Below are 21,099 nucleotides of genomic sequence, written 5' to 3'. Positions count from 1 at the left end.
CATCTCCACCATGAACCACTACGGGGAGGGCGGTATCTTAATGCCTGTCTGCACTAGTTTTGCCAGGAGGGATTAGACCCCCTGCGTGGTCACTGGCAAGTAGTGCAGTCCCGCTTTAAGGTTAGGGTTGGGTAAATTGCTGGGTCCAAGGTTAAATTCAGGAATTCGGGGAGTAGTGTTCGAAATGCAACCATGTCTCGTAAGCATGAGAGGAGGTGCTCAATAAAGGAAACAGTGATATGTGTATGTTTTCTCTCCCCCCCCCCCTTTCATCACCAACAACCCAAGATATGTCCCTGCTAACATAAAAATATGCAACGGAGACATGCACCACTAATCTCGACTTGTTTATTTTGAGGACGAGTTAGCAAATGCTGCGATTTTATAGGTTCTAAAATCTCAATAAACCCCATACACGTGACACCATTTTATTGTTTAATACCACTGTAGACTATTCTCTCTTTCCTTTCATAGCTATCTATCTATCTTTTTAATCAAATACTATTAAAAGTTCCTGCTTCGACTGAGAAAGAGTCATTTTCATTGCGAGTGTCTAGATATTGAACAGCCAAGATGATTTGGGATCGAGGTATAAGGACTCTTGTCTTTTACTGCATATTTCTGATGCCAAGTTTATGTGAGTTCTATTTGCACTATTAACATTATGCTATAACTTTCAGTAATCTCAGTAACAAAATAGAGCTAGAAATGAGAAGTTATGTATTTCATTTATGCAAATTATTACGGGTTTCATAGGTATGTATTTTGAAATAGTAATCGCTTATTTTCATCCATATTCTATCGATATACCATAGGGCCTATTAATGTTGATATATTATTTTCATTTTCATTGTTATGTAACTCAGTGATTTAATCCATTGAAGATGGGCGCAGAGTGATGTTCTCATTCGAAATAAATTCTTACTCAATTTGTAACGCCAATTGCATGAAATTCCACTAATTAAACCAGTATGTTCAGTCTTTGCATGACCAGCATGTAAGCGTTAGAATTTGGAGATGGATAGATTAATATTTCCGCACCATGATGAAAAAGTTCGTTTAATTACATTTCGACGAATTTAACCAACGACCTTTGTAATGTGTTAGTGAGTACCACTTTTCTTAACCAGCAGCTTCTTTGAAGGTATTACTTAGGAAACACCTTTACAGAAGGTATCTAACAACATCCAAACAGGAGCCGTTGATGGAGCGAGAAGTTTGAGAACCTTTACAAAACTACTTTCTTAAAGCCCCTCTTAAAGTGTCGGGAGCCCCAGAAATTTGATGGCAAAATTTCACTTAAATTGTATCATAATGTGAAAAGGGATTTCATTACATTTTGCAAGGATTTTGAAGAAAAAAATGTGTTTGCTGTCGAATATTGATGAAAGAATGGAAAAAGAAGGTTTTCGGTGTACAACAGAAAACCCAAATTATATATTCTTTTATCAATCTTTTATAATACTGACGCACACTTATTATAAGCGAATCGCTATCATAGGGTTGATTAGCGTAGGCCAATACACGAAAGTATGACCCTAGGCGTTTTTGTTTACCGGAAATTATACCCATTTAATAAAAGACCTCAAAGATTAACCTAAAAAGATATTTCTTAATGCCGGATGCACATGTCATCATGCGTCATTTTGATTCATCGGATTGCGTCTGTTACCTGCGTTAATCAAGCCCATAATCTAGCCTTCAATTTTGCCTTCACACTTACTCGATGCCACTTTCTCACATGGTGCGTCAAAGACCGCACAAATCTATGACGCAGTACTACGTCAGCGAATGACGCCTCGTGTACAAATAGCATTACATTTTGTAAAACGCTGGATTTTAATTCCCCTTGCAATCCCCTCCTGCAACTGTCTGTTTTCTTTTGTTGAAGATCGTGGAACGTTGTCGACAATGGCACCAACAACTCTTCCAACTAGTTTTGCGTGCGGATTTGAGATCAATATCTTTGACACATGGTGATGCATGACACATGAGTCTATTTGATCTATGTCCGCCATTTACAATTGCATTTTTTCCTACATTTTATAATTGGATTATTCTTCCTTTTATATAAAAGGTCGTGGGATTTTGACGACCACGCCTTCAACACCGACTGTCTCTAGTTTCGAGTGCGGATTTGAGATCAGTATCTCTGACCCATTGTGCGGCATAACTCAAGAAACTACCGATGACTTCGAGTGGATGAGGAAGACGAGTGATGATCCAGACTTCACGGATCCCGAGCCTTCCGTTGATCATACCTCGCAATTAATACATGGTATGTCATATCAGGGGGGGGGGGGGGTGTTTCACAAAGATCCTAAGTTGGACTTAACAATTATGGAGAAGCCGTTAGCATCTATGAACATATTTTGTAAAAGTTATTTAAAAGGCATAAAATGTTGATTCGAGTCATTAATATTTTCTATTATCAAGGAGATTTCATTTTCTTGATTGGAATTCATAAAATAGTCTAAAATACTTGCATTTTTCTTTTTGAATATATTTTATTCAAGGCTACAAATGGCTCTCTATAATTTTTAAGTCCAATTTAGAGATAAGTTTGACTTAGGATCTTTGTGAAACACCCCCTGGTATACGCCTTTTGCTTTATTGTTTTTGTAGTGGCGGATGTATGTGCGTGGGTGGGCGGGTAGGTACCGAGGACACTCATAAGAACTGTACCTTGAATTTGTCTACCACTCGAAAAATGAGGGCGTCCTTGGTTCGAGAAAACTGTCAATTGTTAAAAATTTGAGGCCCTTTCATGTAGGGGTATGTTTATTTAGTTGCTCTATTTGCACAGAAAACTATGTCCTCAGTTTGGCACTAAATCTCGATGTCGTCCTCGGGATGTTATATTCCTATAATATGTGTGTCCTCGGATGCTATAACATACGGATGTGTCCATACGATTTCACACCGATTTCACACCAGAAACGTGGTCCTCGATTTCACACCAGAAACGTGTGCATGAGTGTGTGTTGTGTATGGGGGAGGGAGGGGGGGGGCCGGGGTTGTACCTGCCCGTGCCCCTAATAGAATCCCCCTGAAGTACACACAAAATAAAAACGTGCCTCCTTTTTTTGTAATTCTGTCCCTTTTCACATTCAAGGCACCTGAATTTAATGTATTTTTTTTGCGAGGGGGGGGGGGGGGGAGGGTTAATTGTCAGAATTTGAAAATTGTGCCCCCATTCCCTTTCGGAGTCCTGGATCGAACCCAAAGAAGCGACCACTAATGATATCGGTTAAAATTAGAGTTAGACTATTATTACCTTCTGAAACAAAATTTAATTATGATTAAGTAGAATTCGGCATCATATTTGGAGAGCGATATTTTTTCATTGCTTTCCTTTTTAGGCCTATATTTTGTATCTTGCGAATAAAATTTCATTGCAACATAACTGTGGAAAGGTACAGCTTGATTATAACGAACCACCAGTAGCTATCATCATAATAACAAGTTTCTACCTTTTCTTTCTCACTCACTTCGGTCGCTTGCAAATGTTTAAAAACGGAAAAGTCGATATTCTATAGGCAAGATACGACAAACCTCCCTGGAAAAATTGAGACCTATCGTCTACGATAATTTACATCTTAGCTTTGATATAATTAGGACCGACACGATTATATCACAATATTGTTTGTCATCTTATCTTATCATTTTATTCAGGACACTACCTCTACGCTGCTGGTACAAGCGGGCAAATTGGGCAGCTAAACATGCCCGATTTCGCTCAGAACTCAGACCCACAATGCTTGGAGTTTTTCTACCAGATCGGAGGGGACGACGCTGGACAGCTTAACGTTTACCAGTGGTCGTCGTCATCGAGTATGCCGTCATCCCCTTCCTGGCAGATGACTGGAAACACTAACGATGTCTGGAACCGTGGTCTCCTCACCATCGATCCGCAAACAGACATCTACACGGTTAGTATATCTTTCACTCTTAGAATCATCTGTATCAGGAGGGGGGGGGGGGGGGGGGGTTAATAACTTTGATCAAGACGGGGTGACAATGATAATTGCCCCATGGCAAGTCTGACACTAACCGAATTCCTTATGGCAATCATTGACCCAACATTGTAAACTTATACCTATTTAACCCTTTATACTCCTAACCTTATATACTCCTAACCTTAAACGTTAGCTAAAGCCTCGGTCACAAATGCCATTACGAACTGCTACGAACGCCGTACGAACGATTTTCAGACAATGGAAATTCGGGAAGACAATGGAAAAACAGGGAGATTCGTAAGAAATTATCGTTCATACGAACCTTTGTGACAGTAGCATTAACCTAAGCCTAACTCTGCCACTCTTGATCAAACATTGTACCTAATTCTAATCCTAACCCTATTCCTAACCTAAAATCCAACCTAACCTAATCCTTAACCTTACTCTTGATCCTTGTCGAAAAGAAGCCTGAAGCAAATGTCGGATCACCCGATCGAGGTAAAATAATTAATACTTATTTAAAGGAAATCGAATGATCAAGAAGCGCCTCAAAATAGTAAAAAATCTTTGAGTGACCGGTTTTACCATAATCGTTTTCCCCAATAGTGTTATGAAAACCGTTAGGAAAACGCAAAATTTGGTTTCGATTTCCAATCATAAATATCTTGATAATCAGACAGGCGATCGGCTTGTAAAAGTCCTGGGTTTCCTGACTGACCTAAAGGTTTATAATTACCATTGCAGCATGAGCTAAATCCAGTATTTTGTTTCAGAATCTGAGACAAAATAACCGGATCCCTTTAAAAAAGCTAAGATTATAGTAGTCATAATTATGCCTAATTATCCTGAGATTCCTGAGAACCTAGCAAAATGAAATTTCTTCGTACAAAAATGCATCCTACTGGCCTACATACAGATTTTTTTTACGAGCCCTAATTTACACAGCTTTATTTTTTACGGCATTCAATGAACCGCTGTTAATGAGCGGTATACGGTTTATGACAGGCTTATCTTGGCTTGTTAACACCCCTTTATCATGCATAGATTAGGAGTAAAAGAGCTACTGGTTGATCGGCTGATGCTGTTAAGTTAGGGTTTTCATTTGGTAACACCACGTACCTAATTTCGAAGATCTGTCTATGTTTATGGTTTTATGATGAAAACAATTCAACACAAAGCCCTTTTCTATCCTTGCCTCTGTGTCCCCGGCTGTGTCCATTATATTTTTCTTTCGAAGGAAATTGAGTTTTTAAAATAAATATAAGTAGGGTCATTCGCAAATCAAGAAGGCGGTGCAGTTTCATTTTTTCAAGGCTTTTCATATTTACTACAGTTTACCATAATTGCATTTGTGTACCAGAATTTTAAATACCGGTGTAAAGAGAAATCCAATTCTAGGCTCTTCTCCCTTTTTCTCGAAATGAAATATATATGTCAGACCAGGATATCAGAATATGTTGTTGCTGCCAACCAAGGTAAAACTAAGAAGCATTTAAAAAAGGCTTTTTATTTTACATTCATTGTATAAACATGTACTTTGCATCTCAGTAATCATTGTAAACAAGTTTTTGCCCACACCCCCTAAAAAGAATCCTGTCATCAATTATTTGTTTCGCTTCTTTTGATAATTATTCCATTCGTGTCCCGAACAGTATATCGAACAATGGAAAAGTTTATAATATGCGTTATTGAATGCTTCTGAAAGTTTGCAAGCAAATCGTCATTATCTAATGAATTAGAATGACATAGTATTCTTACTTATTTGTCTCTCCCGGCCTGGATTCTATTGTCGAGTCTGAACAAAATGGCCCGAATTCACAAAGCAAGGTTTGAGCTCAGACCAAGGTTTGAGCTCAAACCTCCTTTTGTTTCGCCAAACCTCCTTTTGTTCTTTACAAACCAGGTTTGTAAAAAACGCGTAAAACGCGTCATATGACGTACGAAAACCAAGGTTTGTCGACAAACCTCCTTTGTGAATTCGGGCCATTGAGTCTACAAAGGATCTTGGAAAACAGGTCTTATGGGATCCGCTGTATTTAGGTCATGTGATTTCGTTTCATTTTCAGATCATTGTCCTTATTATTACAAAGAGAGTACTTGTATATATCTAAAACAACATTATTACCTGTTTCAATCTAGATTGAGTTGAGGTTTAAATAATACATGTACTATCTCAATACAGAATAAGCTTATCCCACCTCTCATACAACGTTGTTTTTTGTATAGATGTGAGCAAGATTCAGTTGAGAACAATTATAAATATTTCTGACTAAATTATTTCTTAATAAGGATAAACAGAGTTACAGCAAAAATGATTTAACAAATCTATCTTGTTTACTGTTTTTTTTATAGCTGGCATTCGAAAGTGTTGCAGGATCAAACACGAAGGGCTTTATGGCCCTGGATGATGTCACAGTAAGCGATGGCCCATGCCCATTTGGTATGATATCAATAAATTCATTGTTTTTTTCTGATTTTCCCCTTCATAATAAGCGTGTACCGCATCCAATATATCCGTTACTCGGTAACGCTCATGGCGCTTAGACAATCATTATCACCCTGGTTATAGCCAAACCGCCACAATAACTAGCGCTCGAGCTATATGCGGGACCCATTTTGCACCTAAATGTATATTGATTTTTTTTCTCTCTCTAAGGACGTTAGTGTCGGGCTGAGATTTGAATTCTGTACCTTGTGATCTACAATTTGATGAGTTGTCATGAGATATATCTGATATCTGATAGTGATTACATGTAATGGTACTTAATCTGCAATGAATCCCTGTATGGTATAGAGGTCATGAGTTACCAATCACTCGAACATGTTTTGCTTTTGACGTAAGGGGTTCCATCACTATGCACATGACGGACAAAGAAAGAGGACAAAATATACAGTTCCTCAGGTAGACAAAGGAACATCCTTTCACTGCTATTATGTAAAAATGTGTAGAACAGGTGAATATGCATGTGACACCTGTTCTACACAATATCAGTGAAGGGATGTTCCTTTGTCTACCTGAGGAACTGTATATTTTGTCCTCTTTTTTGTCCGTCATGTTCATAGTGCATGTTGCTATACATGTATTGTATTCAAAACCGAGCATGTGAAGGCATTTAGCACATACACCAGCTATCAAAAGCATTGTGTGCCCTTTTCAACTTGCATGCACCTTTCAAACGCTCAATTTCTTTAAATGAAAACATCAAACGTTAAATCCCTTTAAATGAAAACATTAAAAGATAAATTCCTTCAAATGAAAACATAAACAAATATAATATCCCTTAATCCCTTAATGTTTGTTGCTCTTAGGACGTCCTTTTGTTTGTCTTTGTTTTGTTCGTGTTGTAGCCTTCTGGTTGTTAGGTTATTTAACTGTACTTACATAATAGGGGTTTGCCTCGAAAGGCCCTCCACATTTTCACTTAATTTTTATCCTTTTTTCGAGTAAATGGTATTATTTTGTTAATGTACTTAAATGCATTTTTATGCCATCTTGTTATGTTTTACTGTTATTTGTGATAGCTTTTTAATGAAATATGGAAACTTAATATCACTTTAGCGTGATCAACCTTGCCAATTGCTTCCACAGTTTCTTTCACATTGCAATTGCATGACCAGGGGGTGTTTCACAAAGATCCTAAGTAGAACTTAACTCTAAGTTGGACTTAAAAATTATGGACAGCCATTGGAGTCTTAAAATGAAATATATTCAAAAGCAGAAATTCAAGTATTTTAGACTTTTTATAAATTCCACATCCAGAACATGAAATCTCCTTGATGATAGAAAATATGAATGATTTGAATCAACATTTTATGCCTTTCAAAATAACTTTTACAAAATATTTTCAAAGATGCTAACGGCTTTCCATAATTTTTAAGTCCAACTTAGAGATAAGTTCAACTTAGGATCTTTGTGAAACACCCCCCAGAACTCAACTTCTTCTTCAATGACAACAGCAAAAATATGTATACGTACATGTATTTGTGGTTATCATTGTATCTCTTTTTTCTTTCAAAAACTGAATTTCTACAGTGAATTTGACCTGCACATTTGAGGTAGACATGTGTTACATCATGCAAGACCCAACAGACGATGAGGACTGGTACAGGGATCAAGGAGGTACGAGTAGTACCTCTACGGGTCCTTCAGTGGACCATACACTAGGAACGGAACTAGGTATGTTACAGGCTTAGAAACTTTGTATTAAGCGCTATATAAATGTAATATTTTGTTAATATTATTATTTACATATCCAAAAAAAATACCCTACTAATACTACCGCTACTACTACCACTACTACTACTACTACACTATTATTACTACTACTACTACTACTACTACTACTACTACTACTACTACTACTACTACTATTACTACTGCTGCTACTACTACTACTACTACTACTACTACTACTACTGCCACTACTACCACCACTACTACTACTACTACTACTACTACTACTACTACTATTACTACTACTACTTACTACTACTACTATTACTACTACTACTACTACTACTACTAACTACTACTACTACTACTACTGCTACTACTACTACTACTACCACTACTACACTACTACTACTACTACTACTACTACTACTACTACTACTACCACTGCTACTACTACCACTACTACACTACTACTACTACTACTACTACTACTACTACTACTACTGCTACTACTACTACTACTACCACTGCTACTACTACCACTACTACACTACTACTACTACTACCAATACTATACACTACTACTACTACTACTACTACTACTACTACTACTACTACTACTATTACTACTGCTGCTACTACTACTACTACTACTACTACTACTACTATTACTACTACTACTTACTACTACTACTATTACTACTACTGCCACTACTACTAACTACTACTACTACTACTACTGCCACTACTACCACCACTACTACTACTACTACTACTACTACTACTATTACTACTACTACTTACTACTACTACTACTATTACTACTACTACTACTACTACTACTACTAACTACTACTACTACTACTACTGCTACTACTACCACTACTACACTACTACTACTACTACCAATACTATACACTACTACTACTACTACCAATACTATACACTACTACTACTACTACTACTACTACTACTACTACTATTACTACTGCTGCTACTACTACTACACTATTATTACTACTACTACTACTACTACTACTACTACTACTACTACTACTACTATTACTACTGCTGCTACTACTACTACTACTACTACTACTACTACTACTACTACTGCCACTACTACCACCACTACTACTACTACTACTACTACTACTACTACTATTACTACTACTACTTACTACTACTACTATTACTACTACTACTACTACTACTACTACTAACTACTACTACTACTACTACTGCTACTACTACTACTACTACCACTACTACACTACTACTACTACTACTACTACTACTACTACTACTACTACCACTGCTACTACTACCACTACTACACTACTACTACTACTACCAATACTATACACTACTACTACTACTACCAATACTATACACTACTACTACTACTACTACTCCTACTACTACTACTACTACTAATTCTTATACACCTCATCCTCCTTCTCATCATATTACTACCCCTACCACGTCTACTACTACTACAACTACTACTACTACTACTACTACTACTACTACTATGATACCTGCTGCTGGGCCGAATAAATTTAAGAGTTATCATATGAAAACTAATTCCACCTGAAAGCAGACTAGGAGCAAAAAGAAATGATCATACATTATTGATATGTACAATAATGTTACTGTTGTTATTAACATTACCGTGTCATTGTTTTCATTGTTCATGCTCTCCAAGCTCTTCCTTTATTCTCTCCCCTTTCTCATAGAAGTAAATAAAGAGTTACATTATACCATCATTTGTTATCATTATTGTTATTAATATTATCATTACTATCATTATTATCAATATTGTTTTTATCATTATAATTACTACTAATAATAATAATATTACCTACTGCAGGATATTACATCTTCGTCGAGGCTTCCTTCATGTCAATCGGAGAGATTACTCGGGTGATAACACCAACCTTGCAAAGTGTGGCGGATGGGAGTCCGCAAGCTTGTCTCACGTTCTTCTACCATATGTTTGGAACGGGTGTTGGTGAGCTGAAGGTGTATGTGGTACCTCTCGGTGCTGCAGACATGGGAGATCCTTCATGGGTGCTGTCCGGTAACCGAGGGGATAAGTGGAGGGGTGCGGAGGTGGACATCACCATAGGCGATGACTTCACGGTAAGTACCCCCAGTGACAAAGGATGGGTCCAGCTATCTGGGTTTGGGGGCACAGATGCCATGGGTTTAGCTTGGCTAAGAATTTGGAACAAAAAATTGATGAAAGATAATCATCAGAGTTAAAAATAATCAAAAACATATTTCTGAGCTGTTTTTCTCTCGCTATGTTCCGACTTGTTTTAGACTACTTTATGTTGACTATGATGATGTGTTAGCCTTTCCAAATAATGTAAGCTTGTTCGAGCCCCGCCCCCCCCCCCCCCCCCCCCCCCCCCCCCACTCCATGAACGAAGGGATACCATGCGTGTTACCAAAATGTCTGGTAATTTTCACGCACCAAAGTCCGGCTCGTATATACATAAAAAAGACTTTACACACCGGACTTAGGGGGGTGTTTTCAAAAGGAGGGAACATGCATATGCGTACCCTAACTAACACTGAGTGGAGGGGCCGGGGTTCGAGCTCCTCAGCCCAACCCTTTATCGTCTGTGTCGACTGCATGATTATCTTGAATCAATTCATGCTTGTTTCAGCATGCCTTTAACGTAAATGAGAATGATACGTTCACATCTACTGCAGACAGTTAGATAGTGCATGGCGTTAAACACCAATAAGTTGTATTTTTTATACCTATTTGTGCGGTTGTTTTGTATGCAATTGTAGTAACAGAAAAATTGCAGAAGGTGAATAACGCCTTGTTAACTTTGAATAATGGGCTTCATAATCCCTTGCACTAAGCAGGAGATATTACCGATTCATTTTGATAATACGATTATGGGTAATAGAAGAGGCGGTCTATAAATAATAATAATGATAATTTCAATGGTCCAAAATCTCTTTGGTCACTTTGGGCCTATAAGTCTCAATCGAGGTTGGTGTAGTATTAATTAGCTTTCATCGGACCAATATACTCGTGGGGGTGTTATGAGGTGTTAGATCTATGAGTATGATAGCTAAAGTCCATGAAGCCACATTCCACGATATAGCACACAAGGCCGACAACGTTGGTTCCATAGAATTTCTGGATAGATTCTAAAAATTCACTACACTAACGATTCAGAGGATAATCATAAAATAAGGAATAACAACTCCATAATTCTTTATCCAATATGTATCCCTTGTCATTTCAGATCGTTTTTGAAGCTGTGCGAGGCGAAACCTACGAAGGCGATTTGGCTCTGGACGATATTGATTTCAGGAGGGGAGATACATGCCCGGGTCAACGTAAGTGCTTTGAATTTAATTGATTCCCCATCCCCCTTCTAAACTCAATTCTAACTCCACAAACACACACACCCACACCGGCTACACGCACACACGTACGCACACACACACACACAACACATTGACATGGATGCTTTGTCAAACACCCCGTCTATTTCGAACATTAGAGCATTTGAAGAACACCCCTTTTCAGGGGACACTTCTACAATGATCTTCTTCCAAACTGATAATATTTATTTAAAAAACGAGAAAGCTTACAACTTATTTTTCATCTTTACCTGAATTCAACCACCTTTTTTCAAATTCGTCTCTGTTTCTCACAGACAAGCCCCCAGCAGGCGACCAGCAAGGAACGTGTGATTTCGAGGAGGTGGAGCTCTGTGAATATGAACAGGACATGACTGATGATGCCGACTGGATCTGGCAAAACAGGGCCAGTCCTTATTATACAAATGCCGGCCCTCTCTACGACCATACCAGCAATGATGAGTTCGGTAGGTGAAAGGCTAAAGAAAGAGATCGTATAGTATCGGCAATATCAACCATAATTCCACCATAAACAAATAATGATTCATCTACATGACTGTAGAGAAACCGGTTGACGTTTAAGCAGCTCGCTCTCAGCGAACTCTTATAACTCCATATAGAGCGAGTGTGGTCAATTATATTCCTGGCTGAATGTTAGGACCTTTGAACACGAGGCGTCATTCCACTGACGTAAGACTGCGTCATTCCACTGACGTAACGCTGTGTCAGTGATTAGCGCGGTCTTTGACGCTCCATTCCAGAGTGACATCGTACAGATCGATCCGTGCTAACACTGTCACTGATTGTATTGAACAAATAGCAGGTGCTTTAATCGCCTTTATAGGCTCGATTGGTTTAGGTAATAACGCAATCGAATTGACGCTCTGTGTTGTTATTCACCAACTATTTATCTTTCTTTCTGTTCGGTAGGCTTCTATCTATTCTTATATGGAGAAGTTGGACATCGCGTGACGGCAAGAATGATATCCCCCTTCGTACCCCTCCAGGCTTCTCAAACCTGCCTCGTGTTCTGGTGGTATCTCTACGGCAACGACGATCAGACTCTCAGTGTCTACTGCGTCAAGGACGGTGATGACATTCCAGATACCCCTCTCCTCAGCATGTCCGGTGACTATGGTCCTTACTGGAGGAGAAGCCGACATGATATCCAGCCCGAGCTCACCCCATGCCGCGTAAGGACTTTCTCAAAAAAATATAATTTTGCAAAGAAGAAACTATAAGAAAAACAACAACGACAATATTAACAGCAATAACAATAACAACCCTGCAACGTTGCTCGCTCTTCTGTGGAGAACAATTATAGACTCGCTAGTAAATTATGTCCGTTTTATCAAACAGATATGGTTAAAGCACAGTCCAGCTGAGATTACTTTTCAGTCTCAAGGATATACGGTTTAATTATTTTGTTTATTGAAATGAAAACTCTGTCGATCTGATAGTATTGAAATAGATCCGAAAAAATGGCCGTTGCGCCACAAAACGCCGGTTGCAAGTCACCACAGCATAGTTATGCACCAATCATCTCTATTTAGTTCACATGCGAATATAGTGCGTTGACAACTTGAAGTTGAAACGGTTTATTCCAATGTTCATTAGTTTCCATTGTCTTATTTCATCTGTCCATTGATTCAAAGTCAAATCAGTTAAGCACACAAAGTCCCCTCAATAGTCTACCACTGAACGCCAACTCCTCGCTGTGTCATCTATTTAAACATGATTAAAAGACATTTTAAAATTCATGCGTTTATTATATCCCATTTATTCCTACTTCTCTTGTTACCTCCTGCAGTTAATCTTTGAAGGGACGACTGGCATCCACAGTCGGGACGAAATAGCGATTGATGACGTAGACGTCTATCAAAGCGAACAGTGTCCACAAGGTAAGATTATTATGAAAATTATTATTATTAGACATTGTAACGATAACCGTGATGGTCACAAAAAAAAAAAGAGAATGTGGAAGTAAAACAGATCATTTAACGAATATATACCATTAAATGTCGATGATGTGGAATTGAAAATTGAAACACACACACACACACAAAGATACAATTGTATAAATAAACACCCACAAACACACACGCACACCCAACCGCAAACAACATTATAGGTTAACTCATTTATGTTCAGTTTGTTTGAAATTATTAATCCATATATATATATATATATATATATATCACTTCAACAGAATGAAAGATTTGATAGAAAGGTTACTGATCAGCTACAATTTGAATTTGCTGTATATTGAAACCATGCATTACATTCATTGACAGTGGACAGTGAAAGACAAATAACCATCATGATTTTCTTGACTTTTGATTAATTTACTCAGATCCGTATTTTGTTAGCCCAACAACTACACCGCCTACGACGACCAATGTCAACTGCGACTTCGAGAGCACGAGTGACGCTATGTGCGGATGGACCCAGAGTATACGAGATGGATTTGATTGGATACTCTACAGTGGCCCGACCCAGGACTATAACAGTGGTCCTGACGTCGACCATACTCTACAAACTGACAAAGGTAAACAAAACAAAAAAGGAAGAAAACGTTTTTTGTTTGCTCTTTTAATTGATGACTTTGTGTTGGTGTTTTGTCGAATTTGATATTTTGGAAAAACGAATAGGCTTTTAATATTGACCATAACGACCAGTGGCGTAGCGGAATTGCCATTCATTTTTACGTTAAAAAAATACTGTGGCGTTTTTTTTCTTCTTCTTCTCGATTTACCGTGTCTTATCTGAATGTTTGATCTATGCTGAATAGGCATTTGTAATTTGGTTTGAGTAGGAAATTGACTCCGGAATAATCGTCGCATGAGCATGTGATGTAGGACAATAACATATAACATATTCTTCTGATCTAAAAGCTAATCACTTTCAGTTCAATTGCAGAGTACTGTTTATCCAATGATTATTTTCCTTTCTCTTTCTCATAGGACATTACATGTTGGTTGATACATACGAAGACCTTCCTAAGAACACCAGGGCAGATATGATCTCACCGCTGATCGCGCTTTCTTCGAGTTCCCGCTGCTTTAAGTTCTGGTATTACATGAACGGCCCCAACACTGATTTCCTCAACGTCTACCTCGTACCCTACGGCTACACCCTAAACATTGATCCCGATGTAGAGTTCTACGGAAACAGGGGTTCACAATGGATGGAGGGCAAACTATCAGTACCTCCATCCACGAGAAGTTTCTATGTAAGCTCCTCATTTGTTCGATCCAACTGGTTTTACTTGTATGAAATTTCAACTCTTATTTCCATCTTCTTTGTTAAGAGCTTAGATCTCATAAAAAATTATTGAGTTTTATCTTTGATGTTACTGCTTAATTTAAAAGGATATAGGCTTCATCACCTGGGACCCGTTTCACAAAGCCTTTTTTCGATGACAAATCGTCCCTATTTTCACGAAGTGACGGTAGTGAGGAAAATCGTCACCCAAATTGTATGCCATTTTCATTCACTACCGTCACTTCGTGAAAATAGGGACGAAATGACAAAATAAATCAGTGACAAATCTGTGGACAACCAATCAGAAGCAGGGATTTCAGTAGCTTATAACAAAAACTGTCATTTGTCACTGATGTTAAGTTTTGCGAAACGCCCCCAAGTTCTTCCTCAATGGAGTCTTATTATCAAGAATCGTGTTACGCTTAAAAGAATAGACATACAGCTACTTGGTGTTGGAAAACTCCCTTCCTAAGTTCCTCTGCTAGAAGTCTGAGCCAGCGCCATACATTGCCGTAGACGGGATAATAAAAACAAAACCCACTGAAGTATTGTTAAGTGACCGCGTGACTCGATTAATCAGAGGACAATTATCTGGCTCACGTTTTTTTCTGAAATTGTTACTAAATTTAATATATTTGTTGATTCTTTTGGACGCAGATCCAGGTCGAAGGAACACTTAGTGATTCAACGTATGGAGCTGATATAGCGGTGGATGATTTCACGCTGACAAATGGCATATGCACAGGTAATAGGGTAGATGAATGTATGGAGAATCAAATATCAAGTTGAGTCCTGGGCCCCGTTGCACAAAACTTACCATTGATGGTAACTTTGCCATCAATGGCAGCTACCATGGTAACAGGGCTCAACAGCCAATCAAAATCAAGGTTGCCATGGTAGTTACCATTGATGGCAAAGTTACCATCAATGGTAAGTTTTGTGCAAAGGGCCCCTGGTCATGGGCTTCCTTTGTGGAAAAAACAGGTGTTTGGAATCAATTGGGAAAAGTTGACTGTGTAGCACATACGAATTGTGTAATTTATAAAAACTCTTATGCACTGTACATAGAAATATACGTATGGAGATAAACTAACATGTGCCATTAAAGCTGGGTCCAATAGCCATTTCTAGTCATATTTCGAATAAGAGACCATTAGAAGAGTCATCCTTTTTACATTTTCCTTTAATCTTCCGTATTAACCTAAAGTGAAGGGGAAACTTCACAAATTATTTTTAACTTTATTAGAACTCAACCATCTCTTTAAAGTTTGTATGACATATAGTACCGCTCGTTAGCGGCAGTACTATATGTCATTCAGTATGAGAATTTTGTTGAGACCGGCCCACTTAACCTCTAAGATTAATATGAATCGGCCCTCAGATCACAAATCAACCGGCCCTCGAGCGTAACTATCGAGCGGTCCGTGTAAAAAAACTCCACATGGCGAGTCCATCTCAGACGCTTGTACACCCAGACGTCTGTGGTGTCTTGCATTGTTTCGGCAGATAAAATCAAATAGTTGAACAATTTTCCATTCAGGTTTTCAAGGCTCTCTCAAAAGATGTATGGATAGAGAAAATGAAAGCAGCAAAAGTCAAAACATTCAGACACAGCATAATAAATTCAAAGTACTATAATGGACGCTGTCGTATAGTCGAAGAGGTAGACCTTTGATACCCTTGATGTAAACAATATCCTCAGTCACCGCTCTCGTTCCGTTTTCTTTTTAGAATCTTCACAACCTCAGTATCCTTTCGTCGCCAACTGTGATTTCGAAGATGGCATGTGCGGTTATACGCAGCCGGTGGATGATTATGACAATGCAGATGAGTTCGACTGGTTCTTGAACACTGGACCGACAGGGACCGATGGCTCCGGACCTACCGCTGACCATACTAAAGGAACAGCTGACGGTCAGTCAGAGACTCTCAATTCTAAATATACTATATAACTAAAAGATATATATAATAAAGCGTCTTTTTCTGAGGTTACAATCGGAGCACTGAATATTGTTTATTACTGGCATTAGCCAAATAATGCATTCAGGGCACTTTGGCGTTTTATAAATGTTTTTCTTATCAGGTAGCTGTTCTCGTCACCTGGATGGAGAGTGGCAAACGTATATAGATAAACTTCTTATCGAAGGACATAGTGCCGTACGCAGCAATGTTTTGAACCTCAAACTGTGCGGTTCTGACTTGTACACCAGATCAGGACTCTTCCTCAAAAATGGTAATCTATTTCTTGTATTCATTCGTTGATTCCCTTTTCAGGTCATTACCTGTACATCGAAGCTTCTCAGCCACGTCGACCAGGTGATCGAGCTCAAATTATCTCCCCTCCCATCACCCTCTTCAACGACTCATACTGTCTGGAGTTTTTCGTCCACATGAGCGGTGACGACACAGCCTCACTGTCGGTAGTGCATCGTGGTGATTATTACCCCGACGAGGAGATTGCTCGCCTAACTGGTCCGGCTGGGACGGAGTGGAAACCGTACAACGTTGATGTCGGTATCAAGTACGGACCCGTCGAAGTAAGTTATCACGTTCTTTTGTTGTAGAGTGTTTTTATTAATAATTGGAAAGTATATGTAACTAAATTATTTGTCATGTTTATTTAGATGTACTGACGGAGGAGCTGTATAAAAATCGGCTTCTTTTCCCCAATAATATATTTTCTTTAACTAACTTTTTTAATCTTGAAAACTTCATTATAAACAAAGGTTCCAAAGAAAGAATATATTAAGCTGTATATAGGAAAAAGTTCAATTGTTGAAAGAAAGAATAAAGAAGGAGAAAAGAGAAGAAACAAAATCTCCCACATCAAAGTGTTGAGTCACGCATGGGGGAAAGATGTTGAAGTCATGTTTTTATTAAAACAAAAGGGGTTGGGGAAGAACATGGGAAAATATTAACCCACTCCCTTATGGTGGTGTCAAAAGAGTTGTGCATCCAAGGTGATCCTTCTTGAAATGTTCTTGTCTTTATCATTAAAAAAACACAGTGTGAGCCAGTGAGTACTGAATAAAGACGAGCTTGTATGTAATATTGTCAACTATCTTCCAACATCGTAGGCTCCCAGATTATTCATGAATAACATATATTCATTTTCATCCGAACCCCCACCCCGTATTCCTCAAGATTGTTTTTACAGGTACAGTTGGAAACAGCTACCGCGGTGACATTGCTTTAGACGATATAACCTTGACACCTGGGCCATGTGGAGGCTACCCGGCCGCAGCGATATGTAACTTTGAGTACGGATACGAGTCTTGCGGCTACACACAGAGCATCGATGACCAACTGGACTGGATGTGGATGGATGCGTTGACCGGAGAAACCCCTCCCACCGAATGGCCTGGTAAGATGTTGAAACATGAACTCAAAGACAATCAATGCCACAACAGAAAATATTCATATATTTCTTTGTGTTATTCGTGTATTTTTGTTATTTTTTGTTGAAAAAGAACAAGGACATTTCAAAGCATTAACAATTGTGTTCGCTTGCAGAATACTAGAAACCCTGATCCATTCTTTGGTGCAAGCCACCTCGGAGATACAATATGCACATGAGGAGATAAAGGCTATCTGTACCAGTCGTAAGACCAACTGAGAAATTAGGATGCTGGATAACTGGGCATGAAAGCCATCTAAGCATTATGTTTTCCATTCTTCACAGATGGAAGGAGACTAATTTACTTTCAAAAGGGAAGCAAAAGCTGTTCACGTAGCTCCACCATCACGTTGTTAGTGACTATATTGTAAAAATAAACGATGAGACTACCATGTGCTAACTTGGAACTGGTCGAGTATGCTTCATACTGTATGGAGAGAGTAGGTTGTGACAACGCGGTCATATAGGTTTGATCCGTAGACGTATAAGCATAACGGAGCTCCGAATTCTCTCCCATGTATAATCTCTACGTGAGGAAAGTTTTTGAGGCTCCATGGAATCACCGACCACTCAGGATCAACATCTGGAGACATTTTCTTTGAATCTCTCTCATCCAGCTACGTTTTGCCTTTGCACATTATCTCAGTCAGCCTATTTATGTTTCTTCTTGCAGGATATGGGTCTTTCATGTACGTGGATGGGTTTAATCGGACATCGGGCGACACGGCTGTGCTTCAATCTCAGATGATGTCACCAACTAACAACGATCACTGCTTTACTTTCGTCTATAAGCTGGATGAAGGCATGAGTCTGGACTTTATAAGCGTGGGACAGCATGGGTTACAAACAAAACTGAAGTCATACAGTAACCCAGCTGAGATGACACTTGTCGAGTATAACATACCGGTCGCTGAACACCCCAGTATATATAAGGTAGGACTCTTGAGTCTTGGGCAGCGCACACAGGAGCGATGTGAATGCCTTTTCCTCGACAATATTGCAACAAGGAATTATAGATAATGAAAGAACTATTGTTATATCTAAATATTTCGAATATTGAGAATGTAATACAGCACACAGTGTTACATTTCAAGTTACGAAAGGAATACTAAATTAATTGCCAATGCGTATTGTATATTTTTCAAAGTAAGTTTCTTGTACATGGACTGGTAATGATGCTGGTTAGCAGTGACGCCGATTCTTGCATGACTTGTTGATAATAAGCTGTGATATGTGCTATACAAGAACCGAATATTATTATTATGTATTAAACCATTACTGTCGTTGCAGGTTCATATGATAGCTACCGTAGAAGACGGACAGGCTGCAGGCCTTGCTGTCCTTGATAATACCTTCTTTGCGTTCGGTCCTTGTAGTAAGTGGTCGCTCAATTTACTTAACTCTATTAAAAACTTCCATTTTCTTTTTCTTCTTCTTCTTCCTGTTACTGTTAATGTCACATTTGTTCTTCTTCCTGTCCTTCTTTCTTCTCCTTTTTTTTCTTCTTCCTCTCCTTCGTTTTCTTCTTCCTCTCCTTCGTTTTCTTCTTCCTCTTTGGAATAACGTTTTGGAGATATCGAGGTTGGATTGCCACGCAAGGGCGTCATCTGACACGAGATGTAGTTCCTTGATGCCTTCAGAGAACCTTTTCAGCCCGGAGTCATTTGTGATGTGGGATGAGGTCTGGTTTCAGTGCCCACAGTCTCTCTCTCTCTCTCTCTGAATTTTCAATTTCAGAATGGCTTTTCTTTGCTTCTCCCATCAACATATCATGGTGCGATGTTTAATTGCACGATTTAAAGGTTTTCAGATATTTTACTTATAAACTTAACTAATAATCCATTTTATTTGTTAAATCTTTCTCATACATTTTTAATGAATCGTTTTTACGGGTGTATCTATTGAATAACATCGGATAATTCAGCCTTTGTAAGTCAAATTATCGCAATCAATCTTTCAAAATCTCTGTTTCCGATCAACTCACAGAATCTATGCGGTTCACTTTGGTTCACTTGTGGATTGAAATGTCTATCAAAACCAGTCAAGCTATGGATTATCTTTTGCCCTCTTCACAACAAATTAGTGTGTGATGTTTTCTTTGATATTAAAAGCTCACCAATGCCTTTTTCTAATGTGACTGTAACGTACTGTCCTTCTTTTAAGTAGAAACATTGTCCCACTCCTTGAAATGAGAAATTCAAAATATTTTCCTATTTTATTTTTTACTTTGAACTTTAAAGGTGGCCAGCATGTGAGTGCTTCCTCAACTACAACAGTTGCTATTGTTCTGGGTATTCTACTCGGAGTTGCCGCTCTCGTTCTCCTTGCCCTGGGCGTCCTGCATTACCGCAACAAATCAGCAAAGTCAGATATTCACCCTCAATCAATCTCCTACAAGAATGGCGGCTCCGTTAATCCACCCGATTTATCGACAGACGTCGGTATCGACAATCCTTCCTACAAATCTACGCCATTTTCGAATGCGTAGCTCACAATAAACTCACTGGTCCGAATTCTACTCAACTTTAAACCCTACTTTGTTTAAATCGGTCTAAAGTGAATTATAACAAAGGAAGCTGAACCGAAATCTTAGTTTTCTCCCTTTTATTCAGGGCTCAGTCCTCGCGACGGATTAAAAAAAAATTATAATACGGGCTCTGTAGGTATAGTCAATTCATATAAAAACATCTTTAAAAAGAGGTTCATTGATTTTAGATATTAATTTAATTTGTATCTTTGCATAAGGGACGGTAAGGTCGAGCAAGATTATCGAATTTTCCACTTGGAAACGTTCAAAGTAATGATTATCATCAATTTCAAAACGGTAAAATACAGCCCAATTTTTTACACTTGAAGTGCTTTCCGAAAACTGCCGAGATTTGCGATGTCACTCGGGGGAGCAAATTAGC

At 38.6% G+C, this 21,099-nt stretch overlaps 1 protein-coding gene across 1 annotated transcript; it reads left to right on the top strand.

Moving 5' to 3' along the window:
* The first annotated feature begins 529 nt into the window (after window positions 1-529).
* LOC587404 (MAM and LDL-receptor class A domain-containing protein 1) lies at window positions 530-20,824 on the top strand. The gene is made up of 19 exons (XM_030977204.1): window positions 530-637; window positions 2,078-2,278; window positions 3,676-3,932; window positions 6,312-6,399; window positions 7,993-8,136; window positions 10,007-10,278; window positions 11,409-11,502; window positions 11,826-11,996; window positions 12,460-12,722; window positions 13,340-13,430; window positions 13,883-14,077; window positions 14,493-14,761; window positions 15,451-15,538; window positions 16,525-16,707; window positions 17,068-17,330; window positions 17,938-18,157; window positions 18,864-19,123; window positions 19,481-19,565; window positions 20,431-20,824. The coding sequence occupies exons 1-19, from the start codon at window positions 574-576 to the stop codon at window positions 20,676-20,678; spliced, it is 3,456 nt and encodes a 1,151-aa protein (XP_030833064.1). The 5' UTR covers window positions 530-573; the 3' UTR covers window positions 20,679-20,824.
* The last annotated feature ends 275 nt before the right edge of the window (window positions 20,825-21,099 follow it).

This window comes from Strongylocentrotus purpuratus, unplaced genomic scaffold, assembly GCF_000002235.5.
Source record: "Strongylocentrotus purpuratus isolate Spur 01 unplaced genomic scaffold, Spur_5.0 spur5_scaffold_9, whole genome shotgun sequence".
NCBI classification, from domain to species: Eukaryota; Metazoa; Echinodermata; class Echinoidea; order Camarodonta; family Strongylocentrotidae; genus Strongylocentrotus; species Strongylocentrotus purpuratus.
The sequence above is the reverse complement of the archived record's forward strand: the minus strand, read 5'-3'. Positions and strand labels throughout refer to the sequence as shown.

What these genes read in the sequence shown, in the direction of transcription:
- LOC587404 (XM_030977204.1), top strand. Translation starts at nt 574, where the DNA reads ATGATTTGGGATCGAGGTATAAGGACTCTTGTCTTTTACTGCATATTT. An exon ending in AAGCGAACAGTGTCCACAAG is followed by an intron (nt 13,431 to 13,882) that starts GTAAGATTATTA and finishes TAATTTACTCAG; the next exon opens with ATCCGTATTTTGTTAGCCCA. An exon ending in TCAAGTACGGACCCGTCGAA is followed by an intron (nt 17,331 to 17,937) that starts GTAAGTTATCAC and finishes GTATTCCTCAAG; the next exon opens with ATTGTTTTTACAGGTACAGT.